The sequence below is a fragment of the Theobroma cacao genome, chromosome 4 (genome assembly GCF_053813885.1).
Source record: "Theobroma cacao isolate CCN51 chromosome 4, ASM5381388v1, whole genome shotgun sequence".
NCBI lineage: Eukaryota > Viridiplantae > Streptophyta > Magnoliopsida > Malvales > Malvaceae > Theobroma > Theobroma cacao.
In genome coordinates, this window is record NC_142642.1 from 1326506 (window position 1) to 1345528 (window position 19023).

Consider the following 19023-nt stretch of genomic DNA (forward strand, 5'->3'; position numbering starts at 1 on the left):
GGTTTGTTGGTTAAGAGTGTAGTTACATTTGAAGCTCTCCTTTCTGCACAAATAGGGCCAAGATTGAAAAGAACGAATCATTTTGGTAATATCTTGGCAAGTAAATTTGGCCATAAAGAGGAAAATACTCTGAACAAAAATTGCCCAAAAATATAATATTAACATTGATAGAACTGTATGAACACAAAAGTGACTTATACAAAGAACATTGCATACGCTGATAGGACCCAAGTCACCTTTTTTATCAAAAAAAGAAGTTGCGTCACATCTAGAAGCCTACTTGTACAACTCTAATGCAAGTATTAAGACTCTATCCACTTATGAGCTATTAAATTGGAAGTATTCATTCCCATTGCTTTAAAATATGCTGTCTCTGCATCAGCCATCCGATCTTGGAACATAGCCCATTCTTTCCTACATCTTTCCCTCACCTGGCACACAAAATTTGCAACTTTAAACACTTTCATCAAAAGAAACAATGCAGATTCACAAAAAATGCAAGTAAGCATAGGTCTACCGTCTGCAGCCAATCTACCAAGAGAGAGGGAGACAAAAACAAATGCATGCATACATGTGCACATGTGCAGGTGGAGAGAGAGAGAGAGGAATATTTAGTGCATACCCCTTCCCATGGTGCCCTTCCACCCTCTGCATGCCCCTGTGAAAAGAAGAAAACAGCAATAAAGTATACTGTGCATATGGAAATGTAAAATAAATGCTTAATGGGATTCATGTACCTGGTTCCCAAGTGAAGGAACACCTTGATGCACAATCCACTGAGCATCTACAACCCCTATTTTCTCATGAGGAGGCTGCTTGTGGACCAAAGTTGCAAAATCAACAAAAGATCTTGAGTATATACAAGGAGGAGCCTGTTAACTAATGCAAAAGGAATAAGACAGTCACTAACCTCAACACATCTCCTAAGAGCGAAATCCAGACCCCATCCATGAACCAAGTCATTCTGCATTTCAAAGAAGAATTTATATCCTACACAGGGAAAAGGTGAGAAATGCCAACGTCCAGAAAAAATAAAATCACTGCTGCATACCTGAATCATATGCCAAGCACATCGCCATGCATCGCGAGAGAACACAGTAGCCATGATCTCAACAAATCTGAGCATTAAGTATGCAAGAATAATTAGCAAAAAATTCAAAAAGTCCTCGTAAGATGATCAAAGAAAGATGCAATATGTTCACTCAATTTAACAATGAGGATTAATTATGCTTCATACGCTGCACATGGAGGCAAATGTGGATCAGTACACCAGCCAGGTCTCTCCTCGGTAACCCTGCAGGAGGAAAAAGGAATACCAAAGGTCAAGCTATTAAAGACAACATTCCAACCTATGTGGAATTACCAATTAGGTATACCCATATAACACTCTTACTTGTGAACTTCAGTGTCATCTCTTTTCCTTGTCATTGCCCATGTCAGCCCACTATTTGGCTCTAAACCTGGCTGGGATATTTCTAAACCATGTTTTCTGACAAGTTTTATGTATCTGAGAACAAAAGGAGTTTATTTTAGCTTACTCAAAAATGTATTTTCATTCAAAGGAAGACAGAGAACTTATGGACTTACTCCTCCGCATCAAAGTGCTCCACCCCAAGATCCTCATCCCACATAAAAATGTAGTCATAGGGTGCAACAATGTCAGGGTGCAAAAAGCGCTTTGCGTACCACCTTGATGAAATTGAGTTTATGTGAAACATGACTGAGGCTTAGCAAAACCCCATAAAACCTACTAGATTAATGTAAAATTTATAGAGGAGCTAGCTGCTAACCATTTAGTCTGCTTTCGAACACTCACGTGAATAGCTCTCTTTGACCACTCAAATTCGTCCCATGCACTGGCTTGACCATCATAATGAAACAACATAATAGTGAAGTTCTCTGAGAACTGTAAGATAAAGGTGTTAGATAAGAGAGTACACACGGTACATACATACATACATACATACACACATACATATATATAAATAGCAAGAGAGTGATGAGAGAGAGAGAGAGAGAAAGAGAGAGGACTGACCTTTTTTACAGCTGCATCAATATTGTATTTCTGACTAATACCAACGGTAAAAGTTACAAGATACTTTGGTTTGATAGTTAAATCCTGCAAATGTAACCAATCAACCAGGATTAGATTAAAGAAACATATTTGAATTTGAATCACAATGGAAAAAGGGAGATAATCATCATTGCCCCCTTCGTCTTCATCTGGGTACAAGAGTCAAACATGAATATGTTATCCGACACAAATCCAACTTTGACTAAATTCTTCCCTATGTGTACATGGTGACACTTAAAACTCCCCATATATCAGATTAGGATAATTAAACATAAAAATTAAGAGTTGGAGTCAATTAAAGTGTAGAAGATGCACACCTCACTTGGCTGACCCCATAATCGACGAGGATATAAATCTGATTCAGATTCAATTATATCAGGGGGAAGTCTTTCAGCACCCCGTGGATTTGTTGGAATCCAGATCTGCCATAATTAAGGATTAACAGTTAGTGATCCTATTAAAACCTGTAAGTGTTACTGCTCACTGATTTTCCTTGAAAATTGTTATACTAACTATAGACAACTGTCAAATATTAGCCAGAAAAGAAAAGTGTGATAGTATGATCAATAAGTGGATTTTGACCTCTACCTCTAATCACAAAATGTAACAAGAACAGTGAGGCACTGTCAAAGTTCAATACATATACAAATTAATATACAAAGCAATCAGTAAGGGAGATTCACAAAGTTTCTCCAGCTTAAATTAGCAACAGTTTAACAAGTGTGCATCCATATCTACCAGAAGGATGGGTGAAATCTTTAATCTTGGTTTCTTTGGTTCATAAATGGTTCTAATTAACAATCAGAATTCCTTAATAAGACAAAACCATCAACGCAGAACCAGGAAAGTGAAAGGGTTTGAAAACTTCTAGTCAAAGCTCCCAAGCTCACATTAGCAACTTTATAACAAATAGGACTGTAAGGTACCTCATGCTTGAGGAGCCCCATACTAAAGAAAAGCAGGTTTCATTAGTTGATAGAACTGAAGTTCAGATTTTCAATTTCCCATGATCAACTATGCATAAATCAATACTTTATTTACTAATAAAACTAAAACTACATTCGTATAACTCTGACATTATTAATGCAATGCAAATTATGTATATATATGAGCAAATTCTTTGACAACTTCAAACACTTTGATAGAAATCACAATTAAACTTTTCACAATTTCAAGACAAGGGCAGCCTACAGTCTAGATCCTGAACTGTATATATAATCAAAATAAAGGGGGTTTACCTTTGTCTCATTGTCTTTGGAAGATGGCACAGACATGACCTTATTAGCCTTGAAAGTGTTAAAGGCATCAAGTAGTGCTTCGGTTGAAAGGCCAGAATATTTATCCTCAATATATGTGATATCGATGGAAGGGAATAGGCTGGATGGGAAATTCATCTACCAAAATTTAAATGTATTGAAATATACTTGTTATTCCATGTTAAGAACACGGGAAAAGGGAAAAAATGAAACAAAAGAAAATCATGTGGGAAACAACTGATATTTATGAGATACTGAGCATGGCCAGCATACCTTAGTCAATGAAATCGTTGGAAAAGATACACCTAAAAAGAAGCCAAAAATAACTCCTGCAAAAGTTGTTATCAGAAGCCTCATTGTTTCATTTGTCTTCCTGCAGCACAACAAAGGTGAATGTAACTCATGTTAATGCCACTTTTGGTGTTACCAAAACCTTGTGAACTAGGAAAAGTGCCAATGAATGGAAATGGAAAAGAAAAATTAAAAAGCTTTCTAGTTTCTAGTACAAGAATAGTATGAAAAACAATACCTCCGCAAGGGAATTCCCATTATGCTCAAGATCTTCTTAATCTACTTTTACAAAGATATAAGTTGAAACCCAAAAAAAGAAACCGGATGCCAGTCATCAAGTTTGAAGTTCAAACTGAAACCATAACCCACACAGCATGACAACCAGTGCTGAAAAAGGTTTATTAAAAATTAGTGTCAATTGAGGTTATGAGAAATATAAAACAGGCAGTTTGAACTGAATATCACATTAGATAGCCCAAAAACAGAACATTAGTTCCTATCATACTCTTGTTAGTGGTGGATTAATTTCAGCTAATTGCAACTGTACATTAGATAACAGACAGGCTTATAAAAATTGGCTATCCTCCGTGAATTAACTTGACCTATTAGCAGTAGAATTTAGCAGTTAAATCCAAAGCACTATTTCACCATTCAAAATAGACAATAAGCAGAAAATATTTCATTTTCTAATATACAGTTAACTTGGCCGAGAAAAATTTTTAACTTTAGATTTCCTTTCAGAGGAAAGGTGTGTCTACCAATCAAGTTATGCTTCAAAATAGGCACAAGGAATGCATGTCACCACCGTGACGGCTGAGAAGCGTGCTTATTAAGCTGTACAAATAAGAAAAAGTTATGAACCACTGCGAATTCCAGCATTCAAATTCAGCCAAAACCAAGCTTGCATTTTTCCTTTTTTAACCACACCAACAAACTAAAATAGCAGGGAAATAAAAGAACAACGACATGAACCAAGCAAAATTATAGTATGTTCTTCCTAACAAAATTCACATGTACAAAAAGTTTCCCTTAACATCAAACACCAAGCTAAAAACTTTCCCATCAACCCATTTAACATATTAAAAAAAAAAAACCAATTCTTTGCCGGAAATCTTAGCTCCAACCCAGAAACGCAATCATTGAATTGAACACCAAAAACCAGAAAGCGCATTCCTTTCAAAGAGAAATAACTTAATCTAATGAGAAAAACAACCTACTTGGAACCAAAGCGAGAATTCTCAATCTGGGTTTTCCCTGGAAGAGCGTGATCAGTGAAAAAATTTGAATCTTGGGAGACAGACAACTCTAGCAACCAATCAAAGCCAGTCCCAGGTTTTCGTTGCTTCCTCTTTTTCCCTCTGAGGAATCTCTCCTTTAAACCAAACTTTAAACTGTTGAAAGATTTCGTTTTTTGAAAATCATGTCAAGTTAATAAATTCTGGTCATAAATCACATTTATTGATGCGAAAAAGAATTCCATTCCTCACCGGTTTCTCTTTCTTGGGGGTAATTCTTGTGTGTATAACTTTGGACTTTTAAAAACTTTTCACCATTAGAATATGTTAAGGACTCTACCTCTTGATTTCTTTTGATTGAAACTCGAACTCCTAATCCATAGGGGTTACATTACAACAAGTGGGGCCCAATGATTGAGACCACGTTCTAACAGGCTAGGGGAACTTTTCTGCCATCTGGAAGCGCTTAGAGATATGGAACCCCAATTCCCATTGCTTTGAGACTTTAAGTTGTTTGAACATAATTGGAGTAACTGCTTGGTCTTGTGCCTAATCTTTGAAATGATTATATTATAATTGTTCTTCCATGTCCCACAAATTTGCATGCTTTTGCTTGTAAAGTTCAAATTTTGAACATTTTGGGCTTAAGTGTGGGGTGTTACTGTGTCTTTTATTACTTTCTATTGTGGGACAAAGACAAATGGAAAGTTGAAATGCATGTGGCTGTGAGGAATGAAGATTGTTAATACATAGATTACAACAAGAGATGAATTTGGAAAAGGAGGATATTTGATATAAATTTGCTTCCTTTTTCCATGTGTTTGTCATTTGATGTGGCAAAAAACTTTCCTTTTAAGATTAAACAAGAGTTAAATTTAGAAAGGAGCATCTTTTAATAATTTTATTGAAAAAACTAATAGCCTGTGAGAAAATAAATTTAGAAAGGAGAGTATTTGAATAATTTTATTAAAAAAATTAATAACTTATGAGAATAGAATGGATATCTTTTAATTGGTGCTCTTGAGTATTCAATCCGATTATATAGGATTCAAATACCTTATATTTGAATTTGAGATATATTCGAATAGTAATTTTATTACTTGTTTCAGATTCAAGTATCACCCTTTGGATGCTTGATACCCCGAATCAATTATATAAAGTTTGGGTACCTTGTATTTGGATTTGGGATGGATACATATAGTAATTTTACTATCCAAGTATATGTGGATTTAAGACAAATTCATATAATAATTTTACTACTTGTTTCAGGTTCAGATATTACCCTTTAGATACTTGATACCCGAATCAGTTTATAAATAAATATACATAAAATATATTGTATGCTTGTTTGGACAATTAAGGGCCTTGCCATGACCAAATTCATTTTTTGATATTATATAAAAAGGAATTATATTTATTTTTTTCACTTAAAGATATATATATATATATATTATTTTGTTTTTTGTGTTTAATTCTAAATGGATATTTAATAACGGATAAATTAAAGAAATTATCTTTTTTTTCGTAGGATGTTGATTGAGAAAAAGAAAATTATAAGGCATCATCTGCAAAAAAAATAAAAATAAATAAATTGCAAGTAAGTATAGGTTGAGTTTGCCTTAAAGTTAAATACTAATTGGATAAGGAAACAAGATTAAAGTGAAAAAGCAATAAGAATGATAAGCAACCAATTTGTTAATCAGCAGCTAGAAAAGCTTCATTTGTCACAAAAGAAACCATGTGCTTGTATATGATTATGACTCAATCTCTCCATTTGTGTGACAGCAAATGTATGATGAAACCAACTTTGTATTACTGGTAACAAGACAGACAATGCAATCTTCTAAGTATGTTTGTCTTATTGATTAGTGTATGATCCCTGCTTAAAGAACGAGATACAAATTTCCTTTTCCCATATTTATAGATGGACTAATGGAGGGGAGATATAGGAGGTGTGGCACTTGAAAATGATGTCGTTTAAAAGAGATTTCATCAGTTTCTACTTCTATCAAAAGCAAAGCATTCGATCGAGTAAATTTTATCTATATTTATCATGATTTTAATTTTTTTCAACATTTTTTGATTCATGTGGATATTTTTCTTTACCTCAATTAACACTATAAGAAATATTTCTATTCTCACAAGGAGTTGAGTTATTAATTTTACTTTATAAAATTATAAAAATATCTTTAAATGTGAACAAATAAATTAATTTTGAATGTATAATATTTTGATAAATTTGCAGTATAAAATTAATAGTCTTTATCTGTCGTGGGAAACAAAAAGATATCCATAATATCAAAAATTTTAACTGAAATTTACTCATGATTAAATGATTAATGCATGATCTTGGATTAAAAAAAAAAAGAAATTCAAATAACATAATACTTGAAAAAATCTTTAAACTATTCAAAAAAATTCTAATAAATCTTTATTTTTTTATTCTATTCAATTAACCCTTATGACTATCGATTGACTAATTATTATTTATCAAAATGCCAATTATCATTTTATTTTCACATAACATTGATATGACGTTAGCGTGATATGAACGTGGAGAATGAAAAATAAAACATGAATATGTTATCATTCACTATGACATGTCAATACGTCACATCATTATCAGATTATATTAAATAACGATTAACATTATTAACTATTAAGTATAAAATTTGCACTCGAATATTTACTAATTGATTGATACATGATTCTCTGTTTAGAGAGCAATAAAAAGAAATCGAGTTCTAAATCCCTGTGAGCCCAACAGATTCAATTAAATGATGATTAAGTAAGTCAATGGATATCTAATTGGGCCGACCCATTTCTTTCCAATTTTCATTTGGGCCATAGAAATTTTACCATTTTATGGTCCAAACTTAAACTCCAAGTGAGCCCACAGAAACAAAAGGAAAGAGTGGCATTGAATCTCACAAGGGGAAAATAAAAAGGAATTCTTCAAAGGAAAAAAATCTTTCCACGTGTCATTAACTAAGACAAACCCAAAAAAAAACAAAAACAGAGCAATAACTCATAAAACAAAATTATCCATCGATTTTCATTTATTTTATTTTATTTATTATTAAAGGTTTGATATTTTCTTTCTCTCAGATGAAAAACAAAATTTTATTTTTCTGTTATACTTATTAAGTATTAAATTTTCAATTCAAACTTTATTTAAAAAAAGAAAAAAAAATGAAAACTTTTGATCAAACTAAGGATTGATTGAAGTGAAAAATCTAGCTGGAAGTAATCTGGTGAAAAGGACAACATTGTATTGCCGACGAGGATAGGGAACAGGGAACGATGTCGTCGCCGGACATTGCTTTAATCTTGGAAAACTCGAGGGAGCTCGATCGGTTAAGGAAAGAGCAAGAAGACGTGCTTGTCGAAATCAACAAGCTTCACAAGAAGCTTCAAGCTAGTAAATCTCTCAACCTTTTTTGATTTTTTGCTCTTTAGCTTCCAAATTTATGATCTGGGTTGATTTATATGGTCCCTGAGATTAATGGGTTTCTTTTGGATTACCAAAATATGTTTTTTTTTTTCTAAAAAATGTTTTCTGGGTTTTTTTTTAAATTTTTTTTTTAGGTGGGTTTTGTTTAAAAGAGCGTAAATTTTGTTGATGAAGAATTTTATTGGACAAGGAAGTAATATTTTGTTATACATTATTGCTTATTGTTTTAATTTGTGAAGCTTTTTAATTTCTAGAAGAAAAGAAAAGTATAGTAATTTGATCAAAGAGGAAAGGTATAGATTTTCTGGGTGGTTTGAGTATTGACTTACTTTAAAACTTTGCTACATTTATGTTTGGGAAAGAAGTTAAGTTCAGCTAAGTGGAGTTTAGATAAGTGAGGTTAAAAGCTAGTATCTTTTTCACGTAGTTTTGGTGTAAAGGTTTTGCCGTTAGGATCACAAAATATGCTATTTAGCTGAAATGGCTGCTTATGGGGCCTTATTTTCATGGAGAAGGAAATTTTGTGGGTCTGGCACAGAATGCATTGATGCCTCATTGTATGCTTGGAATCCATATTGGTGGTGGTGAATTTTGCATGTAAAATAGTGTTCAATGCTTCTTGTTTAATTACCTTTAACTGGTGAGCTTCACAATATCCATTTAGTTACTTTAGTTCAGAATTTCAGTATTATCATATCATAACCTTGCTCCTGATATCTATTTTCCAAAATGTTTTGATTGATTTAATCGAGAATGTTTGCAGAAAAGATGTCAGAATGGACAATAACTGCATGAAATTGGAAGAAGAGGGAAAGCAAAAAATATTTTTTCCAATTCAATAGGGTTAAGTTTGATTAGCAGTTTCTTGGATGTGCATGCAGTCAACAACCAGGGTTATAGAAGTAGTAGCATAGAAGGAATTTTTAGATTCATATACTCATTATCATGCAAAAACTATTCATTTAGAAACTACCCGATGCATTATAAGATCACATAACCTGGTGGAATTTGTGGCTTGGTTATATAATTTCAATATCAGAGGCTTTTTGTGCATCCTAGATCTCATTTATTTGCTCCAACCTACCATTATAAAGAGTTTTGGACTTGAACCAATGGCTTTGTAGAATTATTGGTTCTTCTTCTATGATAATACTGCTGGACAATGCCTTGAAGATTGACAGGTTCAAACAATAGTTATCCAATCAATTTTTGGATTATTGTCTAGCATCAAGTGATTTACTACACTTTTAATGGATAGAAAATTTGCTGAAACTCTAGGATACAGATGATTAATCTTTAAGATTTCAGAATAGTTTTTCTTTCTTCTGTTACTTTATTTGGCCTTGTTCTTTATTAACTGTTACTGATAGTTTATACTAATCTTGGACTTCTGTATATCAATGCAGCTCCTGAGGTAGTTGAGAAACCTGGTGATTCTTCGTTATCAAGGCTAAGAACTTTATATATTCAGGCTAAAGATCTTTCAGAGAGAGAAGTATCGTATGTTCATTATCTCTGTTGAAGTCTTCTACCATTTTCTTTACCCTTTTATCTCTCTCTCTTCCCATTTTTTCCATTATGGTGATGAATATGGGGCTTGTGCAAATGTGGCCACTTTTTCATTATAAATATTTGGGGCTAGTGGATTAAAGAAGTTTTTGGTTTCGGTTCTGTAGGCCTTTTATTATTCTCAGTATTGTATTAACCCATTGTGTTGGCATTGATGCAGTATTTCCAACTTGTTACTAAGTCAACTTGATTCTTTCCTGCCATCTGGACCTCCAGGACAACAAAGAAGAAAGATGGGTTTGTGCTACCAACTATATGTATATGAGATATTTCAGTTGCTTTAACGTCTATATTCAGTTCTCCTTTTCATGACAATATTTAGGAATACTTGACTCTTGAATTCTTATAAAGCAATAAGTTAAGGTCATTTCTTGGCTAGCTTGGCACTTGACTTATCATCGAACTGTGGAAATGTTAGCTGTAAATCAAAGTGGATGTTAATAGATAAGGCTGTAACTTTTGCTATTAGATTTTCTCCGTCTTATCCTGTTGCCCTTTCCCTTTTTAAACGTGCAAATTGAGAGTAGTTTAATGAAACATGGAATTGTTTGGCTAATGACATAGGAGTTGTTGAGTTGATATGACCATGGTTCCAAATTATATCATGATAGTTAAAATCAGATCAACACTTAGTAATTAGTTGAAATTATTAAGTGTTTATGTGCTTTCTATTCTTCCAAAGCCAGAGCATTGGATATATGACATATTCCAAAACAGAAGACTCATTTCCTTAATGTGGATTTTAGATACTAGTATGAAGAGTATCTGACTTCCTATTAATGTAGCTGACACTAAACAAATTGCAGATGGTAGTGAGCAGAAAAGGAAAAGAATGAAGTCTGATTCAGATATCTCTCGCCTTTCTCCTTCTATGCGGAGTCATATCGAGGCTTGTGTTAGTCTAAAAGATGAACAGGTAAGCTTGTAAACCAAATAGGCATGCATCTCCATCGCAATCGATTATTGATATTTGTTCATAGACCTAATTTACTGCATTTGTTTTCAACTCTTATTTTTATGCTACATAACAAAGTGTACTGTTCCATATGCTTTCAAACTAAGGAGACTGAAATGTGCTGTTGTACTCAGGTAGCTGCAAGAGTCACCTCAGATGCTGAGAAGGATGAGTGGTTTGTTGTGAAAGTGATAAATTTTGATGAGAAAACGAAAGAGTAAGTATGGTTCCTGTAGGACATTTCATTTTGGCTTGTTAACTATTAAAGAAAGTTTGACATTTGCCTGGTCACACACCTGATAAATATTGCTCAGCTCCAGCACAACTTGGATTTCAATTTAGCAAGAATTGCAAAAGCAATTATGACTTTGACTATTTTCTCTATCTCTCTTGCAGTGTTAACCTTGAAATAGAGTAAATTTAGCCGTGTGAGAATGTAAGGATATGGTTCAGTACCTAAACTTTTGTCTGTTCATGTGTGTGAAAGTGTAGGTCTGTTTGTACCATGTGCCTGCATGGACTTATTTTGTAGGCATGTGTGTTTAGATGTACACAGAAACATGCATTGAAGTTTGTTCCAGCTTGATTAATCAAGCAAACAAGTCATGGCTAAAGACTTTAGCTTCATGGAATAAATAAGCCAGCCATAGCTTAGCACCTTTTGTTTGAGGTGATTGTAAGCAGCTTGGTTTCTTTTCACCCTTTGGCTGGTGTTACTATTACACAATAAATGGTCTAGAAAAGACTCAAGTGTTTTTACTTAATTGTTTGATGGAGAAACAGAGTTAAAGTGTTTGTACCTCCATTCAGAATCTTCTGGGTTCTTGTTTATAAGTTTCATGTCCATTTGCAGATTTGAAGTACTTGATGAGGAGCCAGGTGATGATGAAGAGGGCAGTGGCCAAAGGTAAGCTTTTACACTTTGGTGCTTTGTAAATTCAGTTTCATTGAAGTAATTGTTCTATGCTATACTTGTTCATGCACATTATCGACTGGCATGGGGGCAGGCTATCATCTTTTGATAGATTGAGGCTGTAATTTGAGATCAATAAATTATTTACTTCTACAGTACTAGATTAGGTGGCTTTGTTCTTCCTTTTTTTTTTTAACAAAAAGAAAAGAAATTGGTGGCTCAATTATTTGTAATGGCAGCATGCTTTAACTGTAATTTCAAGAATCCTTGAAAAGTACAAATATATTAAGGGCTCAAATTCTTTTCTGCAATCATCTTATAGAATTATTGTGCCTTGGTAATTGCTGGTTAAACTTTTACTCTTTTCAATTCTTTAAGTAACTGAAATTATTCTTGAGGCTACTGTTGGTAACTTTTATGTTTCTTGACAGTGGCTTATCTGGAGAAGATGAGTCTTCTTCATCCAAATAGTTCTTAAAAATACTTCTTAGAACTCAACTTTCTCTTTCTGATTGATTGATGGGGTACTGTGAAATTAGTCCATCTGGAAGATGATGATTTTTGTTATTGCAACTTCAGGAAGTACAAGCTGCCTGTGTCTTGCATTATACCTTTCCCCAAGCGGAATGATCCTTCCAGTACTCAAGAATTCCCTGCTGGAAGACATGTTTTGGCTGTTTATCCAGGAACAACTGCACTTTATAAGGCAACTGTCATTAGTACTCCTCGAAAGGTGACTGTTCCAGTCATCCACTGTCATCAGTGCACAGCATATAATTTTGGATCATTTTACTGTTCCGTAGATTTGCTAAACTATTATTGTTATTTGCTGACATGTTGAACTGACTGGTAATTTTCTTGTGCATGTCTGTGGGGGGCTGTCAACCATTCTGTATCTTTCCAGAGGAAATCAGATGAGTAAGTGTCATCCTTCATTCTGGTTCTAGGATAGCAGATTTTGGGAAAAAAATGGAAACAAAACAATTGTGCTGATGATTTGATGTTTAACTTTTTTTTTACTTGTTCTTATAGAATTTAATTGCGGAGAATCTCATGAAAACTCATTTCTCACCACAATCTACAAAACAGAAAACATATCAGATAAATAGGTCATATGTAATTTATGTGACAAAATTTCCTATAAACAAACAACTAAAAATTACAGAGCATAAACTTTTTCTTTTGGACGCTCTGCTGTGTATTGTTATTGTCATGGTTTTGTGTCATATACTGATATGTGTGAGCTCTTTTTGCTTCTTTAGGTATTTACTGGAATTCGATGATGATGAGGAAGACGGAGCCTTGCCTCAAAGGACGGTACCGTTTCACAAGGTGGTTCCCTTGCCAGAAGGACATCGCCAGTGAGATTGGTGTATAAATGTGTATAAGTTAGAGCTGGATTTTAGACACGTGAATCTGAACCCTAATTTCTACGAGCCCTGTGTATTCTCTTAGTAATGGAACATTGACACACTGATAACCCTTTTCGTTAATTCCAAGTTCTATGGTGCTTCTTTGTTACTAGTAAACGATAGCCATTCTTTTCTCTTCCCCTCATCAAAGTACTGCAACTTCACCCAGTCCCATCCTGGGAGCTTACCGCTTAAAGAAACTTATGAATTTAACCAAGCACCAGCTTAATGCCATCGGCATCATAAGAAAAGAAACAGCAGCTTCAACCCAAGGCATAAAATCTCCAATCTCATAACCCAAGACATATAAGACCTTTGAGTGAAGAGAAAGAGGTGAAAATTTTTCTTAGTAGATGATAGTTTGTAAGCAGATATTGTTGTCTACTTATTCATTCTTTCTAGCTTTCTCTGACCATCTGATGAGACGCTTTTCTACATAAGAGTAGTTTTGCAGCATCTGTAAACCTTAATTAGGCTTCAACTTTAAAACAGAAAAAAGAAAAGAAGAAACAAGCTAACAGGGATCTGAAGAGCCAATTTTCATCACATAATTCCAAGGATAATGATATCAGCTTTTCAAGGAGAAGTTTGTACAGGACATTTCCAAAAAAACTTGGTAAAGTCATGATTAATGAAGTGCTGCTTTGCAATTGATGACATTCCAGATATGCTCAATATACTGTTTTAGACCCAATACTATTAGACCTTCTCCAGTTTTCGAGATCAGTTGTATTTAGCCGATCCAGAAAACATCAAACCTGTTGCTCTAGTCATTATTAACTCATGTTTTGAAATCGATTTTTCACAATTGCAAATCAACACAGATTTATGTGATCACATATAGTTACTGCTTATGGCATGCTTGAGTGATTGGAATTGGTGGGTCTGCTAATGAACCATTGAGTGTATGATCAGCAACAAATTGATTTGCAGCCTGAGAGTAGTGAACTCCATCCCAGCTTATAAAAACTGAAGGGTTTTTGCAAGAACCACCATATACTTCAGTGTTGTTGATGGTTGCCTTGTTCCCACACCACACATGGTCGTAATTGACATGATATCCACAGCACACCTTTAACGGATCTGCCAATCCTGTAAACAGAAGCATAAACAGATAACTATGTGCTATAATTCAAACAAGACTCACCATCTTGGTAGTGGTCATTGCAATAACCATTAAAGTATGTACATTGAAGAAAGATAGCCTCACTTTGCATTTTGTATATTTCAACTCAGGGAAGTTGCCTTGCATTGCATTTATAATATAAATAGCAATGGAGACAAAGGCACCCATCATTGCCTGCTGGCTGCTGAAAATCCGATAGTGAATTTTGACAAAACTGTAAATGAGATTAGGTAATGATGATGATTACCTAGGTTCTTTGCATTGCTAATCATTGAATACTTAGCAGTATAGACATCCACATGAGTAATTGAAGCTTCTGGGAGCTCTGTTCTTAGCTTGATGATTCTGTCCTTAAGCTGCCTATTGAATTCCATAGCCATGTCATTTTGACCCTTGACACAACCATATTGGTCAAGATATCCGGGCTCAGGATTACGTAGGTAGAATGAGTTAACTGGCAAGCAACCGATTGGACCCGTGTTGTGTATCCAGAAGGTTCTCCCTCCTTGCTGATACAGATGCTGATATTCATATAACATACTGATCAGCTACAATTTGATTCCATGTCATAAGCATATCAGACTAAAAAATTGTTAATCCTTGTCAAAGGTTCTAACAGACTGCTATGTCCCCATATTTGATGAGGCAAGCGTTACAAAAGAAAGTCATGTATTAGACTCCCAACATGTTAAACATAGAAAATATTAAACTAGAAGAATGCTACTTACTTGGACCGCTGATCCTAACTGGTTTATGATATCTGGCATTGCTGCACGAAGCTGATCAAAACTCATTTTCCTAAAACCGACAGAAAGATCATTTTGGCCGATGTCAAATGTGTAAAGCGCCTTTGCAAAGTCCTCAGGTCTGGGAAGTTTATCTTTTTCAGAAGGATCCTTAGCTAAGAACGGCAAAAAAATGGTAAACAGTGTCAATGAACAGTGTTAACTTCATGTGGACATTTTGTTCTGTCTATTAGGCAACTTTTAATCTAACCTTGATTGTACATTTCAATAGTCCTTGCTTTAAACTGGTCGAACTGCACAATCTGCATATCTAGAGCAAATGGACTTATGCCATACTCGAAAATGGTCTCATTCTGCCTCCTTATGGTTGATCCTCCTGTAGCAAAATTTGCCCCATGCCTGAAATTTGCTCCTAAGGAATTCAAGTATGCATGAAGATATGGCAATTGTACACGCTCAGCTGCAACAAGAGGAGAAACCAAACCTGTAATCAGTCCTTGCTCTTTGACAAGAGTAAGAGATGGACATAAGTTTCCTAGTTTAACCTAGTGTGATCAAGATATTGATAACTTGAAATGTTCCTTACCTATGAAGTCTATGATGAGGCGGCCATCAGAGTCTCTACCAGCTGGCTTGTGAAAAAAAGCCTCACCATATGGAGCTCGAATTGGTTCAAAAGCAGCTGATATGCCTCCAGTGTCTGAATTTGAGTCACCAAAGTTGTAAATTGCAGGGAATTCACATGGTGGTAAATTAGCACCACCCACACACAAAACCCAGGAAAAGAAAACCCCAGCTATTAACACTCTCCCGAACTCCATTTGCTCCCCCATTTAGCTGATTCTAGGAACTTGCCAGCTTTATATCATAAATAAAACCTAAGTATCTATAAAAGACCCACACCATCTACCATATTTAATGGCATCCAGCCAATATGTCCAACGCTGCATGCTAGATATTTTTTTTGCCCTTCTAGCTCCTATGTCAAGCCTGACTGATATATGTCAAAGATTGCAGAGGATTTACTTTGTCCAGAGTGCTGTACACCGTTTGATGGAGATTGATTGGTGGAGATGAAGTGTCTTAACTGAGAAGTGACTGTATCTTGTTTGATCGTAAGTGTCATGTTACATGTAAAGCTCCTTGTCGGTGTTACGCAAAGGGGACAAAAATGTAAAGCAGCTACACTTTTCTAGGCATCGGGTCTTGAGATGGATTTGGTTGTGCGCAATCAGTGGGATACATCATACATGTGCATATGCTACATTAACCCCACATTTCATTTTCATAGCATTAGCAAGATAAGCTACAAATCAGTAACCAAATCCCAAAATCATACATGTATTACTTCTATAAAAGATCTTCTAGTAATTCTAAAAGTAGATATTCTTAAAGATGTTTTTAATTTACTCCATTGTTGGACTTTCAAGAGCTTCTTCATCAAACAAATTATTTTACTTTGACCGGTAGTTTGAAAGTGTGGTTTTGTAGGAGATTTGAACTCCCAAATTTTCATTTAGCTAGCAGATATTACTTTTGGTATATATTTAGGCAAAAGGGCAATTGGCCACAAAAAACAAATCATACTGATTATGAGACCTTGCTGTTGAATTGTTTCATAGCTGTTAGTCAATTTGACATGGAATTTTTTTTTTCTCTTCTAATTTTTCCTGAGTGATTAAATTAATACAAGCAAAGAAAGTGGAGGAAAACTGGCCATGAAGTTTATTTTTATCGAGAAAAAAATTATATAACCACAGTTATTCCACAATATCATAGTATTGTCATTACTTTGTCTCTTTTGCTAGTACCATGATTACGATGCATAGAGATGTGGCCAGCAGATCATGGTTTCATGAAGTTCTGTAACAAGCATGGGTGATGGGAATAGGGGGATCTGACAGTGAACCATTGATTAAACGATTAGCAATCCAACGATTGGCTGCCTCGGTGTAGTGCACACCATCCCAGCTGATATATAAGGAAGGGTCTTTACATGCAGCTCCAAATATTTGAGTACCATTTGGTAGAGGTAATATTCCCCCACATCCCACGTCAATTCCATTCTTATGATACCCACAACAAATCTTTTGTGCATCAACAAATCCTACAAAAAGGAAGAAAGAAAGAAAGAACCAGATTATGATAGAATGTAAGGGAATAGGTTTATGGTAGCTCAGTTTTTGTTTTTACCAGTGATTACCTTGCTGTTTTGAATTGCTGATAAGTCCGTATTTTGCAGCAAAGATATCCACATATGTTATTGCAGCTTGTGGGAGCTCTGCCCTGAGCTTGATCACTCTATTCTTGAGCTGCCTGTTGAACTCTTTTGCGATGTCATTTTGGCTTTTGACACAGCCATGCTTGTCAAGAAAGCCTGGAGGAGGATTCTTGATGCCGAGCAAGGTTGATGGCAAGCAACCACTAGGACCTGTGTTATGTATCCAAAATGTCCTTGCCCCTCGTGTATACAGATGCTGTTAAAGTAGTAATTGAATCCAGGTTGGTCATCTGGCAACACATTGAAGAAGGATTGCTACTTTTCCGATCCCAGTTAACCTTAAAAAAGAGAATGCAATTTACCTCGACTGCTATTGCCAGTTGGCTAATTATGTCTGGAATTGATGCTAGAATTTGTGCGTCGCCAACCGTCCGCAGTCCATAAGCAATGTCATTTTGCCCAATATCAAATACATAAAGAGCCTCTGGGAAGTCCTTAGGTCTTGGAAGATGGCTTCTACAAGAATATCTTTTATCTGCAAACTAAAGACAGTTCTTAGTTTCCTTAGTCTAGGAGGATTTTACTTGGAAGAGAAGTACTGGTTTGTCAAGAGTTTTGATGGTAACCTTTGTAGAGATCAGTAGTGCGTGCCTTGAATTGGTCATACTGAAAAACCTGAACATTAAGAGCAAATGGACTTAGTCCACTTTCAGCTATGGTTTTGTTTTGTGGAACAATGGTTGATCCTCCAGAAGCAAAATTGGCACCCTGCCTGAAGTTTGATCCTATTGAATCCAGAAATGCACTCAAGAATGGTAATCCAAGGCGTTCAGCTGCATACAGAAAAGTAGTGCTTATGAACCTTGAAAGACCATAATCTCAAATCCATGTTAGATAAAGAGGGAGAGCATGTTTTCATTTTTTTGTTACCAATGAAATCTATCATCAGGCGCCCATCACAAACTCTTCCAGCTGGCTTACGGAAGAAAGTTTCACCATTGGGCCATTGCCTTGGGAAAATCGCTGCTGATATAGCCCCAGTATCTGAATTGGAATCACCAAAGTTGTAAATTGCTTTGAAATTGCAAGGTGGTAAGTCCTTCACCTTGGCAGCTGCTCCCACACTCAGAAGCAATGAAACCAAGATCCCAGAAAAGATGACTCTTGCAAACTCCATTGCAGCAACAATGCTACTCACAAATTGGAACATCCACTTACCTTACTATATAGGCACCCAGAGAGCCTTGGCTTTCCATATCAGAAGAAGAAGCACATGCTTATGGGAATCAATGAACTCAGATGCTTTGACTTTCTTAATTCTATGATCCATCTTATCTTTTAAGCAATTTTGACTCCATTACACTTGGTATAAAAGTCATCTCCACCCAATATTTTATCCCACAAGTTGCCAAAGACCAATCTGTTATATGCTTCATATATATATTATTACTTTGCTGATTGAGTGGTTTTGCTTTTGGAATTATTTGCTGCTGGACTTGGGAAGAATTTGGTTTTTGTGCATCTTATTTTTTACTGTGTGGTCGATACTTTGTATCTATATATGTGATGTCTTGATATCAACATTTTGAAAGTATGATCTATTTTTAACAAATGTTGTATTGTTTTGCGATATTTAATATATCTATTTGGTTCAATAAAAAAATAATTGTTTTGATCAATATTATCGTCTCGTTTTAATTAATTAATGTTTCCACATTCTTGATAAGCAATTGTTTCACTGTCAAGTTAATTAAATTATTGAAGGTGTTTA

The 19023-nt window shown here is 35.0% G+C and overlaps 4 protein-coding genes across 9 annotated transcripts; 1 reads left to right on the top strand and 3 right to left on the bottom strand.

Annotated features, from left to right (window-relative positions):
• Nucleotides 1-140: 140 nt before the first annotated feature.
• LOC18600856 (lysine ketoglutarate reductase trans-splicing protein (DUF707)) lies at nucleotides 141-5393 on the bottom strand. Of its 6 annotated transcripts, none has more exons than XM_088805837.1 (15): nucleotides 5109-5393; nucleotides 4839-5012; nucleotides 3860-4008; nucleotides 3604-3703; nucleotides 3313-3468; nucleotides 2392-2496; nucleotides 2036-2119; nucleotides 1791-1906; nucleotides 1588-1689; nucleotides 1394-1507; nucleotides 1238-1294; nucleotides 911-1118; nucleotides 738-812; nucleotides 623-658; nucleotides 141-431 (listed from the first exon to the last, which is right to left on the bottom strand). In XM_088805837.1, exons 3-15 carry the CDS (start codon nucleotides 3877-3879, stop codon nucleotides 303-305), a joined length of 1302 nt encoding a protein of 433 aa, XP_088661963.1. In that variant the 5' UTR covers nucleotides 3880-4008; nucleotides 4839-5012; nucleotides 5109-5393; the 3' UTR covers nucleotides 141-302. The 6 variants fall into 6 exon arrangements, with proteins under 6 accessions (XP_088661963.1, XP_007031618.2, XP_088661964.1 ...); XM_007031556.3 differs by lacking the exon at nucleotides 5109-5393 and having other exon boundaries at nucleotides 911-964; nucleotides 1052-1118; nucleotides 4839-5102; XM_088805838.1 differs by lacking the exon at nucleotides 5109-5393 and adding an exon at nucleotides 4380-4455 and having other exon boundaries at nucleotides 4839-5102.
• Nucleotides 5394-8018: 2625 nt separating this feature from the next.
• Nucleotides 8019-13276, top strand: LOC18600857 (SAGA-associated factor 29 homolog A). Its single transcript, XM_018119978.2, has 9 exons — nucleotides 8019-8277; nucleotides 9717-9810; nucleotides 10040-10116; nucleotides 10686-10795; nucleotides 10969-11051; nucleotides 11688-11741; nucleotides 12327-12480; nucleotides 12652-12665; nucleotides 13010-13276. Exons 1-9 carry the CDS (start codon nucleotides 8160-8162, stop codon nucleotides 13110-13112), a joined length of 807 nt encoding a protein of 268 aa, XP_017975467.1. The 5' UTR covers nucleotides 8019-8159; the 3' UTR covers nucleotides 13113-13276.
• A 511-nt stretch (nucleotides 13277-13787) lies between these two features.
• Nucleotides 13788-15973, bottom strand: LOC18600858 (GDSL esterase/lipase At5g14450-like). Its single transcript, XM_007031566.3, has 5 exons — nucleotides 15618-15973; nucleotides 15282-15491; nucleotides 15014-15186; nucleotides 14533-14806; nucleotides 13788-14251 (listed from the first exon to the last, which is right to left on the bottom strand). The coding sequence occupies exons 1-5, from the start codon at nucleotides 15862-15864 to the stop codon at nucleotides 14004-14006; spliced, it is 1152 nt and encodes a 383-aa protein (XP_007031628.2). The 5' UTR covers nucleotides 15865-15973; the 3' UTR covers nucleotides 13788-14003.
• A 760-nt stretch (nucleotides 15974-16733) lies between these two features.
• Nucleotides 16734-18549, bottom strand: LOC18600859 (GDSL esterase/lipase At5g14450-like). Its single transcript, XM_007031567.3, has 5 exons — nucleotides 18183-18549; nucleotides 17879-18085; nucleotides 17615-17787; nucleotides 17235-17508; nucleotides 16734-17138 (listed from the first exon to the last, which is right to left on the bottom strand). Exons 1-5 carry the CDS (start codon nucleotides 18460-18462, stop codon nucleotides 16885-16887), a joined length of 1188 nt encoding a protein of 395 aa, XP_007031629.2. The 5' UTR covers nucleotides 18463-18549; the 3' UTR covers nucleotides 16734-16884.
• Between the last annotated feature and the right edge of the window lie 474 nt (nucleotides 18550-19023).

Excerpts from the sequence above, each read along its gene's own strand:
- LOC18600858 (XM_007031566.3), bottom strand. The coding sequence starts at position 15,864 with ATGGGGGAGCAAATGGAGTTCGGGAGAGTGTTAATAGCTGGGGTTTTC. Across the intron at positions 15,492-15,617 it reads CCTCATCATAGACTTCATAG|CTGAGCGTGTACAATTGCCA; the intron begins GTAAGGAACATT and ends CTCTTGTTGCAG. Across the intron at positions 14,807-15,013 it reads AGTTAGGATCAGCGGTCCAA|CATCTGTATCAGCAAGGAGG; the intron begins GTAAGTAGCATT and ends TATGAATATCAG.
- LOC18600856 (XM_088805837.1), bottom strand. The coding sequence starts at position 3,879 with ATGGGAATTCCCTTGCGGAG. Across the intron at positions 1,690-1,790 it reads GTTCGAAAGCAGACTAAATG|GTGGTACGCAAAGCGCTTTT; the intron begins GTTAGCAGCTAG and ends AATTTCATCAAG. Across the intron at positions 432-622 it reads GAAGGGCACCATGGGAAGGG|GTGAGGGAAAGATGTAGGAA; the intron begins GTATGCACTAAA and ends TTTGTGTGCCAG.
- LOC18600857 (XM_018119978.2), top strand. The coding sequence starts at position 8,160 with ATGTCGTCGCCGGACATTGCTTTAATCTTGGAAAACTCGAGGGAGCTC. Across the intron at positions 8,278-9,716 it reads TCACAAGAAGCTTCAAGCTA|CTCCTGAGGTAGTTGAGAAA; the intron begins GTAAATCTCTCA and ends ATATCAATGCAG. Across the intron at positions 11,742-12,326 it reads GAAGAGGGCAGTGGCCAAAG|GAAGTACAAGCTGCCTGTGT; the intron begins GTAAGCTTTTAC and ends TTGCAACTTCAG.
- LOC18600859 (XM_007031567.3), bottom strand. The coding sequence starts at position 18,462 with ATGTTCCAATTTGTGAGTAGCATTGTTGCTGCAATGGAGTTTGCAAGA. Across the intron at positions 17,788-17,878 it reads CACTACTGATCTCTACAAAG|ATAAAAGATATTCTTGTAGA; the intron begins GTTACCATCAAA and ends TTTAGTTTGCAG. Across the intron at positions 17,509-17,614 it reads AACTGGCAATAGCAGTCGAG|CATCTGTATACACGAGGGGC; the intron begins GTAAATTGCATT and ends CTACTTTAACAG.